Source organism: Myotis yumanensis, unplaced genomic scaffold, assembly GCF_028538775.1.
Source record: "Myotis yumanensis isolate MYYU_CA2020_CCGP unplaced genomic scaffold, mMyoYum1.0.hap1 SCAF_11, whole genome shotgun sequence".
Classification (NCBI taxonomy): domain Eukaryota; kingdom Metazoa; phylum Chordata; class Mammalia; order Chiroptera; family Vespertilionidae; genus Myotis; species Myotis yumanensis.
In genome coordinates this window covers 34715885-34737253 of record NW_027223762.1, presented here as the reverse complement: position 1 = coordinate 34737253, position 21369 = coordinate 34715885, and the positions used below count along the sequence as shown (strand labels likewise).

The 21369-nt window shown below is 36.2% G+C and overlaps 1 protein-coding gene and 1 pseudogene across 2 annotated transcripts in view; one reads left to right on the top strand and one right to left on the bottom strand.

The window, feature by feature from the left end:
- USP34 (ubiquitin specific peptidase 34) overlaps positions 1-21369 on the top strand; it is a 241762-nt gene that overhangs the window by 99597 nt on the left and 120796 nt on the right. For both annotated transcript variants that reach the window (XM_070429294.1, XM_070429293.1), the window contains exons 21-29: positions 1860-1942; positions 6433-6587; positions 7723-7836; positions 9761-9860; positions 9991-10150; positions 12923-13049; positions 13146-13293; positions 18263-18363; positions 18590-18799. In XM_070429294.1, coding sequence (XP_070285395.1) covers positions 1860-1942; positions 6433-6587; positions 7723-7836; positions 9761-9860; positions 9991-10150; positions 12923-13049; positions 13146-13293; positions 18263-18363; positions 18590-18799 — 1198 coding nt within the window. The remainder of the gene's footprint in view (positions 1-1859; positions 1943-6432; positions 6588-7722; positions 7837-9760; positions 9861-9990; positions 10151-12922; positions 13050-13145; positions 13294-18262; positions 18364-18589; positions 18800-21369) is intronic.
- LOC139019430 (protein S100-A10 pseudogene) lies at positions 4874-5153 on the bottom strand (annotated as a pseudogene).

Below are 21369 nucleotides of genomic sequence, written 5' to 3'. Positions count from 1 at the left end.
TTTTCTACTTCTTCATTGGGGAACTGAAGTGTAGAGCCAATGGTTCTGTGGAAACTGAAGAATGGGTGACGGACTGGATCCATGCTTCCTAGGGTTATGGGTTTCTTACTCTGATTTGCGAGTATAGGGAAGAAAGTATTCAAGAAATAAAGGCAATTTGTAAAGAACAGGACTTTCTTCACCTTTAATGTCTGTGATCAAGGTCCTTCAGATTCAGTCTCAGAGTACTTCAAGGCCTCTGCTACAAAATGTGTCCTATTAGAAAAGGATGAGAAACTATTAATAGCTGTCCTTGAATTCTATTTAGATAGCATTTTAGTCTGTGAGTAGTTTATTATATTCCAACCTCCCCCACTCCAGCCACTTTGCCACATGTACTTCCATCTTTACAAAGGGCACTGCAACAGTAATGAAGCAGAGTTCCCACCCTTCTCTCTCTCTTTTTTTTTGCCAATATTAATGAGACAATAAAGAGTAGTAAAGCTATATCCAGCAAACTCAATCTGTAGAAAAACTTTAAAATGTAACAATGAATTTAATGAAATTTTTGAAACTAATTTTGGAGAAACTTAAAAAAATCTGTACTTAAAGATTATTGGAAATTGATTTAAGAGGCTCTGACTCTGTAAACTGGCTCAGGCTGGTTGCTGCCTTTTGTTGGCAAAGTAATTTGGGCAATTCATCTACAATCAGACTTTTGTTTTGTAACATAGAGATAAGAACTCATTGACTTTGTTTCATTGATTGAGTGCTCATTTTCATTGGTTGAGTACTCAGGTGCTTGTAGTACTAAAATTTTGTGATATTACTTTATTCACTGTGCAGTTCACAGGGTTGCTAAAGGAATCCTAAAATGAAAACCTGATCATTAACTTTTTCTCCCCCCAATATCGTTCAGTGACTTCCACCCAGATCAATACCAACCTCTTCTATGTGACATTCAAGCTGGCTATAATCTGGCCCTCTGTCTATAGCTCTTCAGACCATCTCTTATGTTTCCTCATCCAGCATTTTTCAAAAATATATTTAATTGATTTTTTTACAGAGAGGAAGGGAGAGGGATAGAGAGTTAGAAACATTGATGAGAGAGAAACATCTATCAGTTGCCTCCTGCACACCTCCCACTGGGGATGTGCTCGCAACCAAGGCACACGCCCTTGACCGAAATCAAACCCAGCACCCCTCAGTCCGCAGGCCAATGCTCCATCCACTGAGCCAAACTGGTTAGGGCTCATCCAGCATTTTTAAAATGCTGTTTCTTTTCAAATGCCTATAAACTGAATTCCCAGAAAACCATGCAAAATTACCTACTTAATAAGCTTCCAAAACAATTCTTAAATTAACAATTGAATTTTGTACACATGAATTATAGTATTTAGATTTGAAATAACATTCAGAAGTGTCAGTTGTGTATCAGCCGAATTCCTTAAGAACTTGATTTATGTAAATGATATTTTACTAGCATTTCTTGTTTAAGGAATAAGGTTGTATCATTGGAAGGACAGTGATAATGAAACATGCAATTTCTATATTAGTTTTTTTTAACTTGTAATTTATGTGCATGTTGCATAATTTCAAAATGTGTTTGTTCCACTGTTGGGTTCTTATGTACTTTCTGATCTAATTTGAAAGTACATTTTCTAATAGTTTAGAGATTTTTATAATTTATTAAATAACATAAATTTCAAACATAACATTTGACTGTATGACCTTTTGTGTAACCAAAGTTATATAATAAAAATATTTAGTAATTATGAAAATGAATTTGACTTCTTCGTATAATTTAAGATTAGGGTCATTTAATCTTTAAAAGTAATTAAGAAATAGGGTTAATTATTTTAATGACTTTTTATATGTAGGTATAGCCATAGTGCTGAAGTTCAAGTCCGACTTCAGTTCTTGACTTGTGTGTTTTCAACCCTGGGATCACCTGATCACTTCAGTAAGTTTTTAAATCAGTATTTTAATCATTTTTTAGATCTGTAGTGAGAAGTGTCCAGTGAAATATACTCATGCATTTTGATTTCTTAGTCACTAGATTATTCTCAATAATGAATGTCTTAGTCACTAGATCAGTGATGGCGAACCTATGATACACGTGTCAGAGGTGACGCGCGAACTCATTTTTTTGGTTGATTTTTCTTTGTTAAATGGCATTTAAATATATAAAATAAATATCAAAAATATAAGTCTTTGTTTTACGATGGTTGCAAGTATCAAAAAATTTCTATATGTGACACAGCACCAGAGTTAAGTTAGGGTTTTTCAAAATGCTGACACGCCGAGCTCAAAAGGTTCGCCATCACTGCACTAGATTATTCTCAATAATGAATGTCTTCTCAGTATATATGGCAATATCAGCATGAGCCTGACACATTCTTTCTTTAGTCCCTGAAAATGCCAGTTTTTCAATGGATAAATGACTCATATCAAGAACATATCATGTTAGGGTGATTGCATCTTTTATTACCTTTGGTTATAGAATCTTCCTGTCACCACAGTTGGAAACAGATACTGTCTTACATATTATTATCAGAGCTAATCTTTCCCAAAATTGCTTAGTTTCATAGGTAATAGAAAGAAACATTTAGAGACCGTAGTTTTATTTAGATTAATCTCAAACTCTATTTCATTAACAGTTAACCTTTAAAAAATAAGAGATTGGTCAGTTATATTAAGAGTGTGAACCATGTCCAAATCTGCATGCTAACTGTTCTCACAAGAGAGAAGAAAGATGGATGGATTGATTGATTGATTGATTGCCAGAGCTGCTTTTCTCTTACTAGACTGATTATGTTGTCTCTCACTCCCCACACTCTTTATGTGTGTTCACATCAGTAAACCTCATTTGTGAGGACATTCTCTTTCTTAAACTGTTAGTGTAGTCAAACGGATAAGTGTCTTACTAGCCTGAGAGGTGTCATCACTCTTTTTAAGTCCATATCTGTGCTCGAGATGCACCATGTGTTTATTTTACTGTTTAAGTCTCTAATTTTTTCAAGTTGAGTTATTTGTAACAAATCCCACCGACATTGTTATACTAACAGATTTCAAAATGAAGACTCCTGTTTTTTATAGGAAACCTTGTCTCATGTTACTAGGTCATTTATCATATCCATTATTATAGATAACATACAGGAAATAAATAATATAAAATGTAAAGACCCTGTCTTACTCATGGAGAAGTCAAGCCAAAACAAGTATTATCAGCATAAATAATTTCACATGCCCACTAAATTTCATGTTGGCTTAGAATAGATTCATGGGAAAATGTTAACCACTCTTCTATTTGAATAATGAATTATTTATTTTGCTGCTCCCATCACAGTAAGCACAGTATAAATTCTTTGTGTATTATAGTTACTGTCCAGATAGAATCAATTTAAAATTTCACTTCTCCCAGATCATAATTGTACTTTTACTGGTATAGTTCCTGTCAGGTATAATATGATCACTCCAAAGTTATATTCAGTAAGTTAATACTGATTATTAACGTATCAACAAATATCTTTTTTAAAAACTTAAAGCAATAACAAAGCATTGCCTATTGAATGTGGATTGGTGATTCAGCCATTTATAAATACACCTCAGTTTTATCATTTAATTAATAATTTACTGGGGTACTATTTTTTAGGACTATTATCTATTTTCTTCACTTATCTCTCTCCTTAATTAATGTTTTAAGTTATTATATACCCTAAAGGTTGTTTCTAGTTTTATGGTGACTCCCAGAGGCACAAGTTGTTCTTAGAACAAATATTTTGAACATTAACTATTTTTAAAAAAATATATTTTATTGATTTTTACAGAGAGGAAGGGAGAGGGATAGAGAGCTAGAAACATCGATGAGAGAGAAACATCGATCAGCTGCCTCCTGCATACCCCCGAATGGGGATGTGCCCGCAACCAAGGTACATGCCCTTGACCAGAATCGAACCTGGGACCCTTGAGTCCGCAGGCCGATGCTCTATCCACTGAGCCAAACCGGTTAGGGCGAACATTAACTATTTCTGTGAGACACTGATAGGATACTGATTATTTGTTTTTTACTAAAAAAGAAACTTGTTTGAGGGCAAGAGGATACAAACAATACAAAAATCAAAAGCTTATCTGGCTTTATTTATTTATTTTATTTATTTATTTGCTTAAAGTATTACAAAGAGTATTACATATGTCTCCTTTTTTTTCTCTCCCCTTGACCTTCCCTTGGCCTCCCCTACCCCCCAGTGTTTTGTGTCCATTGGTTATGCTTATATGCATGCATACAAGTCCTTTGGTTGATCCCTTACCCTCCACTCCCCCCCCCCCCCCGCTAACCCTCCCCGGACTTCCCGCTGTAGTTTGACAGTCTGTTTGATGTTCCTCTGCCTCTGTATCTACTTTTGTTCATCAGTTTATAAGGGTCTTAATTATCCATAAATGAGTGAGACCATGTGATAGTCTTTCTCCTGTTGAATGGGCTGGGATTTTACACACACACACACACACACACACACACATATCGTTAATCCTCACCTGAGAACATTTTTCCATTGGTTTTTAGAGAGAGTGGAAGGGAGGGAGAGAGAGAGATAGAAACATCAATGTGAGAGAAACACATAGATTGGCTCTGCCCTGCCTATGCCCCAGCCGGGACTGGGGATAGAGCCTACAACCGAGGTATGTGCCCTTGACCAGAATCAAAACCATGGCCCTTCAGTCTGAATGCCAGTGCTCTATCCTCTGAGCCAGACTGGCTACGGTATTTGTATATTTGTTAAGGGTCCCAATCTGCTCATGAAATTTCATACAGGGGGAAGCTGTGGGGCACATATTCCTTAAGCGACTAATTGGGAGAACTGTTATCAGGGTGTAAGTAACTGCTCAGTGCTGCCTACTTCCTTTCCTTCTGCTTCATGTGTATTACAAATGTCATTGCATGCTATGGTGAGCTTGACAGTTAGCTTAAAGAAGTTCTGGAAGCCCACTCTGCTGTCTTGGCCCTCGTCCAGGTCCTTCATTATTTTGTCTACTGTCAGAGATTCTTTTTGATTTTCCAAAAGTCCAGGGAACTCCTTTTCCATGAGTATTCTCAGGTCCTCCTTTGCTAAGTAGCCTTTATCACCAGCAAATTTATGAAACATGAACATCATGGTTTCCATAGCGTGTTCCATTTTGATGAAGTCTTGGTGGGAGGCGTTGCAAGATCGTTTGGCTGGCTTGGACTGGCGACCCTAGGAAACTGTTTGTCTGCTTAAACCAGTGGTTCCCAAACTTATTTGGCCTACCGCCCCCTTTCCAGAAAAAATATTACTCAGCGCCCCCTGGAAATTAATTTTTTTTAAATTTTAATAGCAGTTAAACAGAAAGATATATGTATTAATGTTTCTACCTTTTTCGTAAAATATAGTAAAGGTGTAAATTAGAAACATTGAAGTTTGAAATTATGAAACTATTTATTGAACTCAGAATAGAAAGGTAATACAAAAAAAGTTAAAACAAATGCACCTGTGGCCATCACCGCCCCCCTGGATTGCTGCAGCACCCACTTTGGGAATTACTGGCTTAAACTCTTTAGGCTGGTATTGCTTCTTGGTAAATATTTTCTAAGGGTTTCTTCCCCCCTCCCTCCGTTTTCTGGATCTCACCTATTTTTTCCAAGAAAGAGGTTTTTTATGATTCTGTCATAACTTCATATCACTTCTGATTCTGGGGGGCAGTCCCAGGCTTTGGAACCCCTTATGATATACTTTAGAAATCCGTGTGATGCTTTTATTTCTATCCCTTTAGATTGTCTCATCCATATTCAGACTTCAGATTGCCTTTAATGCCTTGTCTTCTTTTTGATTAATTCTCTGACTTCCTTCTGTCACATTTTGGAATCATTTAATACTTGGGTCAAAGTACCATACAGATTTCATCTCATTACTTTGGCTTCCCAGCTGATTGTATCCCCAGATGTGTTGTTGTTCTCTGTTTTAGGCAGGCAGTTCCATTTTGCTTTATCACAAGGATCCTTTTTTTCACAGTTCACAAAAATAATGCTTATTAGCATGCATTGTTTACCTCCTGTGTGCATAGAATGAGCTTTGAACATGGTATCCACTCTGTTCTTAATGCTTAAACCTTAGAACCGACTCCTCAACTTTTGGGGTTACTTTCCTTTAATTATGTGTACTTTAATACAGTAATATGTTCATACTTTAGGAAGAATGATTTTCCAGATCAAATGACTCTTCTAGGATATTATGTAAGTTGTATGTTTTTAGATAATTTATATATAGGTTATATTTAACTACATTTGAAAGCATAATTATGTGAAATCTCTTACAAAATAATATTTATAAAAGGCTATAAAACATCTATTTTTTTATATATTGGTGCTTCTAATACATTGAATTAGGATCGAAGCATTGTATGTTTCATGATTCAAAATTTGTAATTTTTATTTAGGGTTAAGTTTAGAGCAAGTTGACATTTTATGGCATTGTTTAGTAGAAGATTCTGAGTGTTATGATGATGCACTCCATTGGTTTTTAAATCAAGTTCGAAGTAAAGATCAACATGCTATGGGAATGGAAACCTACAAACATCTTTTCCTAGAGAAGGTAATTTTATTTCTTGACAGTTTTATTGTTTCTATTGTTTTTCCATATCTCCTTTTTATCTCTTAAACTCTGTAATGTTAATTTTTCATCTTTTAACACTTTTAAAAAAAGTAAATGTACTGTTTTTCAGCACCCCTTATATAGTTTTTGCCACTTAGATTTTGCTTTCATTTTGTCTTCTAGTGTTTATATCAAAATGAATATTTAGTTTTTATTTACAAAAATATTCTGTTCCTTAACTAAAGTATTTATGCTAATTAGTATTAAGTATTAATTCAGGCAAATACTTATAAGAAATGTGGGGAGTCTTTTATTTTTAAAATAATAACATTGTAGTTACATTTTCAGGAGTGTATCCACACCCACAAGTGTAGAGTTGTGTTCTGTGACTCTTCTTAGTTAAATAGGTTGTGGGTTCAGCCAGTCTTCTAGCAGAGATGTAAACCAATATTCAGAATTTTTTGTAGATCCCTGGCAAGGCAGGAATTGCTATAATGATAATAATGACATTCTATCTAGTTTTTTTTTTCTCCTTTATCAGATGCAGCAATTGGTTCAGGTGTTAATTTTCCATTTGAATTTTGAGGACATTGATAATAACACAGCAATAGACTTTTTAAATTATTTGCATGCTTTTGAGATTGTAAAGGCTCTCTGCAAACTCTCACATGATCTCTGTGGTAGAATTGAGTAAATGTGAATGAGTATATGTAAATTAAGTCATTTAGTAGTTCTAAAGCAAAGCTACAAATAGACCCTCACTATCTTAATTTCAATCTGTGACTTACACACAAACTGTACATGTAGCTACACGTCTCATAAATGTGCATGGTCTATGTATACAAAAATGATAAAATTTAAATGATAAAATTTTTTATTTGTTTTCTCTGATTTGGGTCTATGTTCGGTATAAAAATAGAAACAATTGAGAGATGTTTTAATTATGACCTGAATAAAATTTTCATTAGATTATCTATTTTAATTTTTAAAATTATCATTGAAAATCTGAGCTGCTACATTTCTTTCTAGAATATTTTCAGTAAAATCAAGTTTAATTTAAATCTCTTAAGTTAAATCCAATAAAATAAAATGTTAATTCACCACACTAAACCAGCTTTAAAAAATTTTTTTTAAGATGCCCCAGCTAAAACCTGAAACGATTAGCATGACTGGCTTAAACCTGTTTCAGCATCTATGTAACTTGGCTCGATTGGCTACCAGTGCCTATGATGGTGGTTCAAACTCTGAGGTAAGGATTTAGACTTGTCATTTTATTAGGTCAGCTTGTGGAATTTTTGTTTTATTTCTCAAATTAGATTACTGAATTATGTTATATAGTTTGCCAACCATTGAATTTACTATGAAGACTTTTATTCTTAGGTTTTAGAATAAAAGTTTTATAAAGCAAATTTGATGACTTTTCATTACCAATGATAATCTTGGTTGTGCTTAATGAACTTGTTGCACATTCTTGGATTAATAGAGAAGATTCTATCTGAGTGTTCTTTTAGTCCTCTAAACACTCCCAGGTAATATAATCAAGTAGTTTTATCAATTAGAAGGTTGATTTGTCTAAAATCTAATTTTAATGTCATTTGTTGAGGCCAAAACTTTTAGTTGCTCTTGGGCAGTTACAGAGTTCCTGTTGCTAACCTCTATTATGGAATAGAATCTAAGTCATCTTTGACTATGAGTCATATAATCCGTTTATTAGCTGAAACTCTCACAAGTCGCTAGTCTTATCTCTAGAGTTCCATTTGCCTGATTGATTGGCTACTGGGTTTTGTTGAATGCATTATTTCTAGACTCTTCCTGATACAGACTATTTGAAAGTCTTCCTCATTGGACATTCCAGCTTATTAATGATAGTTTTCATTTATTATTATCCATTCACATTTTTCATTACTTTTCTTCAGAAGTTTGAGTTGTGTTATAGTGACAAAGGCATAGAAAACTGATGTTAATTTATGTGGTAAAAAATATATCTAGAGTGCTTTCATAGTATCTTCCTACTCTTCTATCCTTGTTTGAATAGTGTTCTTTTTTAAATTTAATGTTTTGGCTCTAACTCTCATTTTGATAGTACTATGATTAATTTCAGTTTGTGATTTCAGACAGCCAGACAGATCTGATTTATCTAAGAAGTAGTCATACTCTAATTTTGAGATAGTACTGCTTTTTATGTAGATGTTGTAAAGACTGTGACTGTTTAGTCACTTATCAGAAGGATATCTTGCTTTACCCCGCCCAGCTTTTAAGAACTTCCATTCTCCACGTTTTCTGTGGTTTTCAGGAAAACATTTTTTTTTGTCATCTCATAGTTAACCTAAATTTAAGTGACAACTTGGGTTAACATTTAAAAAATTTTTCTGTGAATACCTGTAAGTCGTGACTTTATCAGAGTAAGTTATATGAAAGCATTGAATCATTATTATGCTAATAATTTTGTGTGTTTTTATTCCTTTGTAGCATGTTTTGGGGACTTTTTACCATTATGTAGTCACAAGTTTTTAGTTACTGAACATTACACACACATACACAGTCAACTGCTTTATAAATAAGTATTTTTACAGTCAATTCAGCTATATCTCAGTAATTGAGGGAATTTCAACAGCTTTTGTCTTTTATAGTCTTTATATTTAAAAGGCTAATATGCAGAGTGTCCTCTGGGGAGTTCAGGAGACCGGGAGTTCGATCACTCGCTATGATGTGTGCTGACCACCAGGGGGCAGTGTGGAATGAAGGAAGGCCCTGATCGGCCCTGATCATCAGCCAGGCCTAGGGACCCTACCCGTGCATGAATTTTGTGCACCGGGCCTCTAGTTATTTAATAACTAAGTAATAGGAATTACCTTTTAAATATTTTATAGGACCGTGGTTGGCAAACCGTGCTTGCAAGCCACATGCGGCTCTTTGGCCCCTTGAGTATGGCTCTTCCACAAAATACCATGTGCGGGCGTGATTGAAACTTTGTGGCCCATGTGCAGAAGTCAGTATTTTGTGGAAGAGCCAATATTTTGTGGAAGAGCCACACTCAAGGGGTCAAAGAGCCGCATGTGGCTCGTGAGCCGCAGTTTGCCGACCACTGTTATAGGATATTAAAACTGTTTGATGTTGTATGACTCTTAAATTAGTTACTTCAAAATAGATGTTGTCACATTTTTCTTTTTTAGCTTTGTGGTATGGACCAATTTTGGGGCATTGCTTTAAGAGCACAATCTGGTGATGTCAGCCGAGCAGCTATCCAGTATATTAACTCCTATTATATTAATGGTGAGTTATTTGAAATATTTTCTAATAGATAGTTTTTTATGTGAAGATTTTTAGTTTAGCTAAAGTTAATTTTCTTTATATAGCAAAACAATATAAGATTGATTCACATGTCTGAACATCTGATTTTCAGGTAAAACTGGTTTGGAGAAGGAACAAGAATTTATTAGTAAGTGTATGGAGAGTCTTATGATCGCTTCTAGCAGTCTTGAACAAGAATCACACTCAAGTCTCACTGTTATAGAAAGAGGACTTCTTATGCTGAAGACACATCTGGAAGCATTTAGGAGAAGGTAATTTTTTTGATACCACATTAAAATGAATTTCAGGCTTTTTATTGCTGACATGTCCAAAAGTATTCTTAAAAGAGGGTTTTTTTTTGGGAGGCAGGTAGAAAGCATAACTTACCAAAAACAAAGTGCTAGTATTAGAAGCAATTTTTGTTCATAATATGTAACATATAGTGGTACAATAGGCAATATAGATTCCTGGTAAATATTGCAGAGCTTTAAAATCATTAGGTTGTGAGAAGGTATGCATGAATAAGAATTTCTAGTCAGAATTCCATCACTAACAAAGTATTACTAAGATTGAAAAAGCAAAACACTACCAAAAACGGTTTCACTAAAACCCTCGCCAAGAGATCAAATAATCTCTCATAGTTGAACCAAGTTGAGGTTGTTTCATTCGCTGTTTTTTGTTTTTTTTTTCTTCCTGGACTAGGAGAAAGTATTTTAATTTTGAATTTCCATTTACCATGGAAACATGATAAAAAATTCTGTTAATGAATATCTGTATAATTAATTTAGACATACCCTGTGTAATACAGAAATAAAGCAAATTAACACTTATGAATGTATCGACTGAAGTGAAAGGTGAGTAGATAGTTTTAATTAAGAAATTCTGTGTAGTAGAAATCATGAGTAAATGTAAAAGTATAAAGAACTGTTTTGTGCCTTGGCCGGTGTTTCTTACTGGTTAGAGTGTCGGCCAATGCACTAAAGGATCTCCAGTTCGATTCCCAGTCAAGGGCATGTACCTGGGTTGCAGGTTCAGTCCCAGCCCCTGTGGTGGGGGTGTGTTGGGGAGGCGACCAGTTGACATCTCTCTCATATCAATGTTTCTTTCCCCATCTCTCTCTCTTTCTTCCCCTCCCTCCATCCCTTCCACTCTTTAACAATCAATGGAAAAAATATCCTTGGGTGAAAAATAACAACAACAAAAATATGATGAAAAAAATTGTTAAAGTTAATCATTTCTTTCAACTTCAGAGTTTAATTTGATAATGAAAATGCCATACAATTGACGTTTATTGACATTTTTATTTAAAATATCAGGAAATAATGAACAATGAAGGTCCTCTAGGCATTCCTTATACATAACATGACTCTATGATTAAAACATTTGGGTACTTCACAATTTTTTACTTTGATTATGGTTAAAATTTGTGGAAATTCTTTTTAAATAATTCTTTGTGTTTTTAAAGAATGTGTAGTGAACTCAAGATTTTTGCACAGAAACTAAACACTGCCAGGTAATTTGTACCACTTTTAAAAATAAATAAGAATAAGCAAATGTGATGTATTCAAATTAATAAATACTCATAAAATTTATATGTTACACAAGATAATACTATAGAAAATAGTATCAGATAGTTACTGTTAATGATACAAATATATACAGGGTGGACAAAACTAGGTTTACAGTTTGTATGGGAAATAATGAAATAATTAATAAATAATAAAAGGAGCTGTGCTTTATTTACTAAAAATGTAAACCTAGTTTTGCCTACCCCTGTACATATATTCCAAAATTTTCTCTGTGCTGCAGTGTCTACAAACAACAAAATAAAAAGAGCCTGTTGGTTCAAACCCTTAATCCTTATACGATGTTAATAGTGTTGTAAGATAAATAACTTATTTAAAAATAAACTAAGGTTATTTAATTTTATGGGTGGCTAGTAGAGAAACTTGGAAACAATTGAATATTTAAAAAACTAAGAGGTAGTTTAATGATTTATCTAGGTATTTTCATGCAAATCTTTGTGCGTTATCATTGTACAGTTTCAAGTGCTTAATGTGGTCAGTGCTACTATTTAAAATTGCTAACATTTATAGAATGAAAATATAAAGTAATTATTGTGTTTATATATTCCTTATATTAAGAGAGTAAATAAAAGTGTCTCTTTTAAAGGTTTTTTTCCTCTTTCCCCCCCTTTTTTTTTAAAGATAAGGTTATAATAAAACAGTGGTTCTCAACCAGAAGCAATTATGTTTCCTGGAAGACATTAGGTAACTTCTGGAAACATTTTTGATTATCATAGCTCAAGGGAGAAGGGGCTACTATTGGCATATAGTAAGCAGGTAGAAACCATGGATGCTAGTAAACATCCTACAGTGCATGAGACAGCTCCCCTCCTCCCATAACGAAGAATTATTGGGCCCAGAAATGTTGTCTAAGGTTAATTTTTTGCTTAGTAATAGAAGCCGGACATTGGCCCGCTTCTAGGAAATAAAGTTCATTTTATTCTCTTACTTACCCTCTTTCTGTTCCAGAATTGATGATTAGGTAAGATATTGATAATTTTTTTCTTATCTGAATTTAGGTACCCTGGATCCTGTCTTCAACTACTAAAAATCACTTGGAAAATTGACAGATATTTAGAGTGTCATGTTAGATACCTGTGTCCTTTGAAATATTAGTCTTCGTAATTCAGTTTTAGCAGTCATGGAATAAGCCCACAAAATTCTGTTAGGCTGATTAACATATATTTATTAGAAAAACTTATGTCTCTGAAAAAAAATATTTCTAGTACCCCTTCTTTCCCCCCCTCTTCTGAATGTAGGAATTACAACTTGCTATTAAGGTTTATTAATTCAGTATGATGAACCTAAACTTAGTGCTTTTATTATGGGGAAAAAATTGAACTTAATGCTATTGATAGACTAAATTGGAATATACTAGAACCTTTTGTGGGCTTTTTCATTTTGTGAAATATTAAAAACTTCAGTAATATTAAAATGTTTTAAAATATTCTTCCTATGTGTGATTTTTGTGTGTTTTAGGTTTGCATATCATCTCAGACAGTGGCAAATTGAAGGCACTGGAATTAGTAGTCATTTGAAAGCATTGAGTGACAAACAATCCCTGCCGCTAAGAGTTGTATGTCAGCCAGCTGGACTTCCTGATAAGGTAGTTGCATAATTTTAGTTTACAAATTGATAACATTTCCCAGTTCAAATATCTGTTCTTTTTGTATTTTTAAATTGGTTGCATCTCATATTTCAGATGACTATTGAAATGTATCCTAGTGACCAGGTAGCAGATCTTAGGGCTGAAGTAACTCATTGGTATGAAAATTTACAGAAAGAACAAATAAATCAACAAGCTCAGCTTCAGGAGTTTGGTCAAAGCAGCCGAAAGGGAGAGTTTCCTGGTAAGTCCAATAGTTCCAATTTTCATGTTTCTTAGGTAGCATTATAATAACAACTTTGAAGCTTTACTTCTTTGAAGACTACCAACCATGTCTGTGGCTCCCACTCACATTCCCCTACTCGTGGCATGCCATTCATTCTTAAGCAGGAGTTAAGAGTTACTTCAGATGTTACTTGTAAACATGTTCTCTCCCTTTTTAAAAAAATATCTACTTTTGGAGGTTATTTGATGAGCACTGTGGGAAATAATAATTTGTTTCCATGTACTACTTGGTAATCAATAATTTGTTTTACCATTTAGATATATTTTGTTTTTGTTGTTCTTCATAGCATATGAAAATAATGCACCCTTCAATTCCACCTGTGCATCTCTCCCCTTCCCTCCAAAAAAGTATCATATTAAGAAATTTTTCATGTGGGCCTGAAAAGTATATTTGATTTCTACATTACTGTTATAACTAGTGCATTTTAAAACATATTTTACTGGTTTTTAGAGAGAGGAAGAGGGAGGGATAGCAACTTAGAAACATTGATGAGAGAGAAACATCGATTGGTTGCCACCTGCGTGTCCCCTAGTGTGGATCGAGCCCGAAACCTGGGCATGTACCCTGACTGGGAATTGAACCATGACCTCTTGGTTCATGGACCAAGGCTCAACAACCAAGCCACGCAGGGTGGGCGAGGACTAGTGATTTCTAGTGTCTTTCTATAACATATAAAATCTGAGCTAATCAGAGTATTGATGATAAAAGCTGTTAATTTTTCTTAAAATTTAAGGGTCTGAAATTATAACAGGCTAACTACACATTTAGGGGGAAAAATCTTACAGTTTTAAAGCTTGTTTTTAGGATTTTTAACATGACTATGTGCAGGATGATAATTCTTTGACATCTTTTAGTAAAGAGCTAACCATTTTATTACAGTGTGCTTAATTAAGATGAAACCATGTGTATCTTCTGAAGTAGCAGATCTTAAATTTTTTCTTGAATAATGAGTAAATATTCTTGGCACAGTAGGTGTTGAAAAGTCTCCCTTTTACCCTGATCTTTAAAGCACCGATTTTTCTCTCCTGCTAAGGTAGATGTTATTAGTTTCCTACACTTCCTTCAGAAGATACCAAGATATAATGTAAGCATATTCATATAGATATAGGTAGATACACACACATACACACACACACACACACACACACTCTTAAAATACAAATGTAGCATTCTATTTATACTCTCTGTCCTTTCCTTATAGTACTTAACATTCTTAGAGAACATTCCATATTAGTGCATATAGAAAGTTACCTCATTCATTCACATTTTATTTTTAATTTAATTTTATTTTTCTATCACCTTTATCCCCTCTATGCCCTCTACCACCTCCACCCCTGCAATCACCACACTGTCTCTGTTTTGCTTGTCTTTCTCTGACTGGCTTATTTCACTTAGCATAATGTTCTCCAGGTCTCTTATGTGTCGATACACAAAGCAGTAGTCCTGTTTCACTCATTCTGAAAATAGCTATTTAGTGCCCAGCCTGTGGAGTTTATTTACACTAAGTTAATAAAAAAATTTTTAATAAAAAAATGAATAGAAAAGTTAAGTAAAATAAGATATTTTACTTAGTTCATTGAAACTTAAATAAATATTGTCTTTTTTTTTTCTGTTCTGATTGTGTTATGCTTTCTTATCTTTCAAATTTCTGATTTGATCCTCTGCTTAATCTTCTCCACTGTTGATTCCCTATAATGTATTCTACATTTCAGTTAATGAATTCTTTATTTCTGTTTGGGTCTGTTTTATCTCCATTTTTATGTTTCCTATTACTTTGTTGATGTTCTCACTAAGTTCATCTACTCTTCCCCTTTGTTCATTCTTACAACCAGCATTTTGAACTCTGTATCTAGTAGATTGCTTGTCTCTATTTAGTTCTATTTACTTAGTTCTTTTTCTGGAGTTTTTTCCTGTTCTTTCATTTAGGATACATTTCTTTGTTCATTTTGTCTGCCTCCCTGTGTTTGTTTCTGTGTTATTAGGTAGAGCTGCTATGCTTCCTGGGCTTATTAATGATCTTATGTAGTAGGTGCCCTATAGGGTCCAGTGGCAAAGCCTCCTGGATCATATGATTTGGACATAGGACTAACTGCAATCACCATGGAATGAGATAGTAAGCAATCTGCCGATAGTTGCTACTTGTGCTGGGCGTGGAGGTGCTCAGGAGAGGCCACGTTACTAGTGCCGGGCTTGAGGCCACTTAATGAGAGGTACACTGTATGCCTAGCTAGATGCTGCTTGTTTGAGAGATTTTAGGAACGTTTGAATCATTAATCAAGAGGGGCCCTTTGGCCCAACTAGCGTGGCTCAGTGATTGAGTGTCGACCTATGAACCAGGAAATCACAGTTCAATTCTCAGTCTGGCACATGCCCGGGTTGCAGGCTTGATCTCCAGTTGAGGTCATGCAGGGGAAAACCAATCGATGATTCTCTTTCATCATTGATGTTTCCCTTTTCTCTCTCTCTCTCTCTCTCTTTCTCTCCGAAAAAAAATAAAATAAAAAATAGGGCCGTTTGTATGTAAAAGCCACTGGGAGTGGCTTGAATGGGACCAAAAGTTGGTTGGGGTGTGGTCTCAGGGAATCAGCAGGTCAGAGTGAACTGTGTTAGCGAGGTTGAGGGAGACTCAGATATGACTCCTGTTTGCCAGCTCTTTGAGGGGAGGGCTCACTAAAGGAAAAATGAATGACCTCTGCTAAGACTTCTGTTTGGGAGAAAACTGCCCCTCCAGCTCTTGTCCTGATACCAGACAATTCACTTCCTCCCATGTGTCCCTGGTGCCTTTCCAGCTGCTTCCCCAGTATTGGAGTTCAGAGGAAGTTAGTTTGAGTAAGTTTGTGCGCTGATCCTTTAAGAGGAATGCCTGAGACTCCAGCAGTTCTCTGTCATACTCTTCCATAATCCCCTCTGGTTTTTATAGCCAGAAGTTATGGGGCCTTTTTTTTCTGGCACTGGAACCCTAAGCTGTGTGTGTGTGGGGGTGTTTCTAATGTGGGGCTGGGACCTTTGCTCCTCAGGGGGTTACCTCTGCAGCTGCGATATCCCTCACAATTTTTATTCAAAGCACATGGTTGTGGGACCAGCCTGTTCAGTGTCTCCGCCTCCCCTACCAGTTTTGATGTGGCTTTTTTATATACTTAGTTGTAGGACTTACGTTCAGCTAGATTTGAGGCTGTTGTGAATGATGGTTGTTCTATAGTTTATTTGTAAATTTGATGTGGTTGTGAGAGAATTCGAGTACTGCATTTACCTACGCTGCCATCTTAACTGGAACCCCTTAATTTTCTTACTCTGTCAAGCATATCCTTTTTTAAAAAGAAATGTATGGATTAAACAATATTTAATTTGAATGCCTGCTATGTTCTTGTACTGGGGATTACAGCTGTAAACATAATAAAATCTCTGCATTTGTGAAATTGGAATTTTTTTTTATGGAGGAGAAACATAAATATATAATGTCAGATGCTATTAAGTGCTTTAAAGAAAGAAAAAGCAGAATAAGGGATTAATAGTGAATTGAGGCCCTCTCCCTCCAGGGATCATGCCTGTGCCATTCCCTTTCCCTCTTTTTTCCCCACAAGGCACGTATCCCCTAACCTCTAAGGGATCCTATGGGACTTGCAATCAGGGGAGCAATGGGCAGAGGCACCTAGTCCCAGGCAAACCCCCTGAACATGTCTCCAAGGCCTCCTTTTCTTTGACTTCCCAGTGAGCCAGAGCAGCCCAGCATAGGCTCTCTTGTGTGCCCTTCCTTGTTTTGTTGTCCTAAGTATATTTTTGCTGTGGTCAGTTAATTTTTGCTTGCTTTTCAAAAAAATAAAATAGTGGATAGTGTGGGTAGGCGAAAGGCCTTACATTTGCTAGATACGTGAAGCAAGTGAGGGAATGAGCTATTGAATTTCTGTGGAGGAACATCGTAGGTCTTGAGATGGGAACATTTTTGGTATTTTCAAGAAAGAGTAAGGAGGCTAATTAGCTAAAGCATATTTAGGTAGGGGTGATGGTGGGAAATGAATTGAAGGTGTGGGCAGCAAAAAGGACTTTATGCTTTCTGGAAATAAAATGACTCAATCTATTGAGTTTCTTGAATTTACCATAATCTGGGATGTTGTAACATAGATATTTTTTCATGTCAGAGCTTTGCTTTTTAATTTTTTTCCTGCATTATAGTTTATTTTACTTTGCTTTGGTGTGCAAGAACAGGGAAGAGAAAACTCGATCATTAAAAACACTTGCTGGGCCCAGGAGGTCAGGGTTCGATTCCTGGTCAGGGCACATGCTCAGGTTGCAGGCTCGATCCCCAGTGTGGGGCATGCAGGAGGCAGGTGATCAATGATTCTCTCTCATCATTGATGTTTCTATCTCTCTCACTTCCTCTCTGAAATCAATAAAAATATATTTAAAACAGTACTGGCTGGTTACTTGTGTAATTAATGCATTACTGAATCTGATTCATCTTCATGTGTTGCTAGGGCAAATGCTTAGGTTCCCATAAAGCTCCATAGTGTTTTTTACTTGTAAAATTTTTCACATTGTTAACACCTTGCTGACTGGTCACCAGATAACTCATGTTTCCATGTCCAAACATTGCTGACCGGTAAGGTGTGAAAGTAATCTAGAGTTTTAAAATTACTTAAAGTAAGTGCAGACATGAATTATCTCATGACTGGTCAGCAAGGTGTTAAGCAGACAGGAATTGATCTCATTAAATTGATGCTAACTGATAATTTCATTTTAATTTTTCACTGCGTAAGGTTAACTTGTACAACAGAAAATAATGCAGGATACTTAATACTGTCTCTACTTTACTCAATAATTATAGTAAGCTTAATGTACAGTGAGATTAATTCTTATCACCATATTTTCATGTCACCAAATAAGTTAACTCTTATAAAAGTGTTCACTTAAGTTTTCTCCTGTTTTTAAGGAGGCCTTATGGGACCCGTCAGGATGATTTCATCTGGACATGAGTTAACAACAGATTATGATGAAAAAGCACTTCATGAGCTTGGTTTTAAAGATATGCAGGTACATATAAATGTGAATTGAGTTTTAATCTATTTCCTGTTATAGTCAGTAGTGGAATATTTGAAGGTATATTTTAAAAACAGTTCTTACTGCTTTTGTTATATTAAAATCATAATGAAGTTATTTTATACTTAAGAACTTTATTAAACCAAAAACTTGATATACACACACACACACTCTCACACTTTTTATTTGTTTTTCTCCCCTATTGCTTCTATTTTAACAGATGGTTTTTGTATCTTTGGGTGCACCGAGGAGAGAACGGAAAGGGGAAGGTGTTCAGCTGCCAGCATCTTGCCTACCACCCCCTCAGAAGGACAACATTCCGATGCTTTTGCTTTTACAAGAACCGCATTTAACTACTCTTTTTGATTTATTAGAGATGCTTGCATCATTTAAACCACCTTCAGGAAAAGTGGCAGTAGAAGATCGTGAGGTGACTTCATCATTTCATTTCCACAAAGTTTTTTTGTGTGTTTCTGTGGAGTGGAAAATAATTTTCTCATTAATCTCTTAAGAGCAGTAAAACTTAGGAAACCAATTATTTATTCATTAGCTATTTAAGTGTCTGATATGACCTAGGCATACTGTTTAAAGTATTGTTTTGCAGGGATCAAACTAAGCATAGTTTCGGTTTTTATTGAATCCAGTGGGGAAGACAGATCATTGATGATGCCGAACAGATAAATAGTTTCAGATCAACTAACAGGTAAATCATAGATAGAGATAGGTACTAAGACTGAGACGTGAATTATTAGGACGTGGTGATAGAGATTCATTTATATATTATTTGGTCAGGGAAGGTTTCTCTGAGGTAGACTATATGTAATCTGGGGATGATGGGTAAAGAGCCAGCTAAATGAAGAGAATGAGAAATGATTTGGATAGAGCAGTGGTCAGCAAACTGCGGCCCCTTGAGTGTGGCTCTTCCACAAAATACCATGTGCGGGCACGCACGTACAGTGCGATTGAAACTTCGTGGCCACACTCAAGGGGCCAAAGATCCTCATGTGGCTCGCGAGCCGCAGTTTGCCGACCACTGGGATAGAGTAATTTGATATGATAAGTAGTTAAACAGGTCTAGGAATTGTTAGAGAGCTAGTGAGTAGAATGTGAAGGGTGATGAGAGGAATGAGATTGGAAAGGTAAGTAGAGCCAGGTTAGCCATTGCAAGCTATTTCCATTTTACTCAAAGTAAAGTGGAGAGCATTAAAATATCTTAAGCAGAACACACATGTTCTGATTTCTGTTTTAAAAGTAATAGGTTTGCTTGGCAAGGATAGAGAAAGGTGTAAAGAACCCAATGCACTAGTCCAAGGGAGCATTGTTGGTACTCTGAAATAGAATGGTGGCAGTGGACATTAACTATGTAGATAGTAGGTCAAAACAACAAGGTTGGTGGTGGATTGGCTTAAGAGTAGGGATAGACTTGGGTTTAGGAAGAAGGAAAACAGGTTTCTGGCTTGAGAAACTAGGTAGATTCCATTTGAAATTAAGAATGGATGCCTGTGGGATATGAAGTGTAGATGTTAAGTAAGCATTTGGATATATGAATTTGGAGCTCAGAGAAAAGATTTGATCTAGAGAAGTAAGTTTGTGGGTTACCACTAATAAGATGGTATTTAAAGTCAATAGTGTGTATAAGATCACCTAAAGGAATCCTTTCAGTCCATTGACTTTTTTAATACCTTTAAATGGATTTATCCTAAGGGGTTCATTGATTTTCTCATCCAGAGAATCATTATTTTGAGGTAGAGTGGCAATTAATAGTGGTTTGCCTTTAATGGCTACTGTTCTTTCTTTCTCAAGAATGTTAAGTGACTTCTTTCTATGTTTCTAAAATGTATGTCATCATGGATACAGTGGTAGCCACTGAGTCCTCTATTCCTGATAGTTTGGTTTCTTTTGTGGTGGTACGTTCTTTTTATTATTATTATTTATTATTATTATTTTTAACAAATGGCCCCAGGGATAGGGGACCAGGGGAGCGGGGAGGAGAGGAAGCGGGGCCCCAGCTCCATAACCCCACTCAGCCGCCCCTTTTCCCCTTATATATTTATAGTCTGTATAAAAGGCCTGGGAGGCTAGGGGCAAGGGGAACTCTCTCAGGGTGGAGGCAATCTAGACTCCTTGTCCCTGGGGGGCTCAAGCTCTTCTGCCCGTGGGGAAGACCCTTCTCAGGAAGATGGCTCTGTCCGTTGCTAGGGCTTCAGCATCCAGTGTAGGGCATCAGGTGGGAGGCCTGCTGTTGAAGGTCAATGTGCTGGGTGCGGAAGATACCGTTGTAGGTGAAGGGTGGGGCTTTGAGATGGGAACTGAGACCAGAGAAAGACTTTGCAGTTGGGGGAGAACATGATGACCTGGGTCCCCCAAGGTTGCTGCTCAGTTTTCGATAATCCTGGCATAGCTTTAATTCTACTGGGTGAAGCTCTGCTTGCCCCAGCTAGGGTTAAGGGCCTGGCAGTTGAAGGCAGCATCCAAGGAGCAGGTGGGGGCCGCACAGACGAAAGGGGGGTGGGGGCTGTAGAGCAGGGCCCACAGGTAACAGAGAAGTGGGGGCAGAAGGCAGCACTGGTTGCAGGGAGCCAAAGTTCACTACAGGCAGTGGGAGTCCACCATGAGTGGGTACATTCTTAATTCCTAAGAAATCTCCCTTGCTGAAACCGGTTTGGCTCAGTGGATAGAGCATCGGCCTGCGGACTGAAGGGTCCCAGGTTCGATTCCGGTCAAGGGCATGTACCTGGGTTGCGGGCACATCCCCAGTGGAGGGTGTGCAGGAGGCAGCTGATGGATGTTTCTCTCTCATCGATGTTTCTAACTCTCTATCCCTCTCCCTTCCTCTCTGTAAAAAAATCAATAAAATATATTTAAAAAAAAAAAAAGAAATCTCCCTTTTTTTCAAGCAGAGTAACTAATAATAGATGCCCATGAACTCCCATTTCCTCACCTTTTAAATTTTATGCCATAAATACTTAATGAGCTTTTTTCTTTTTAAATCGTCACCCG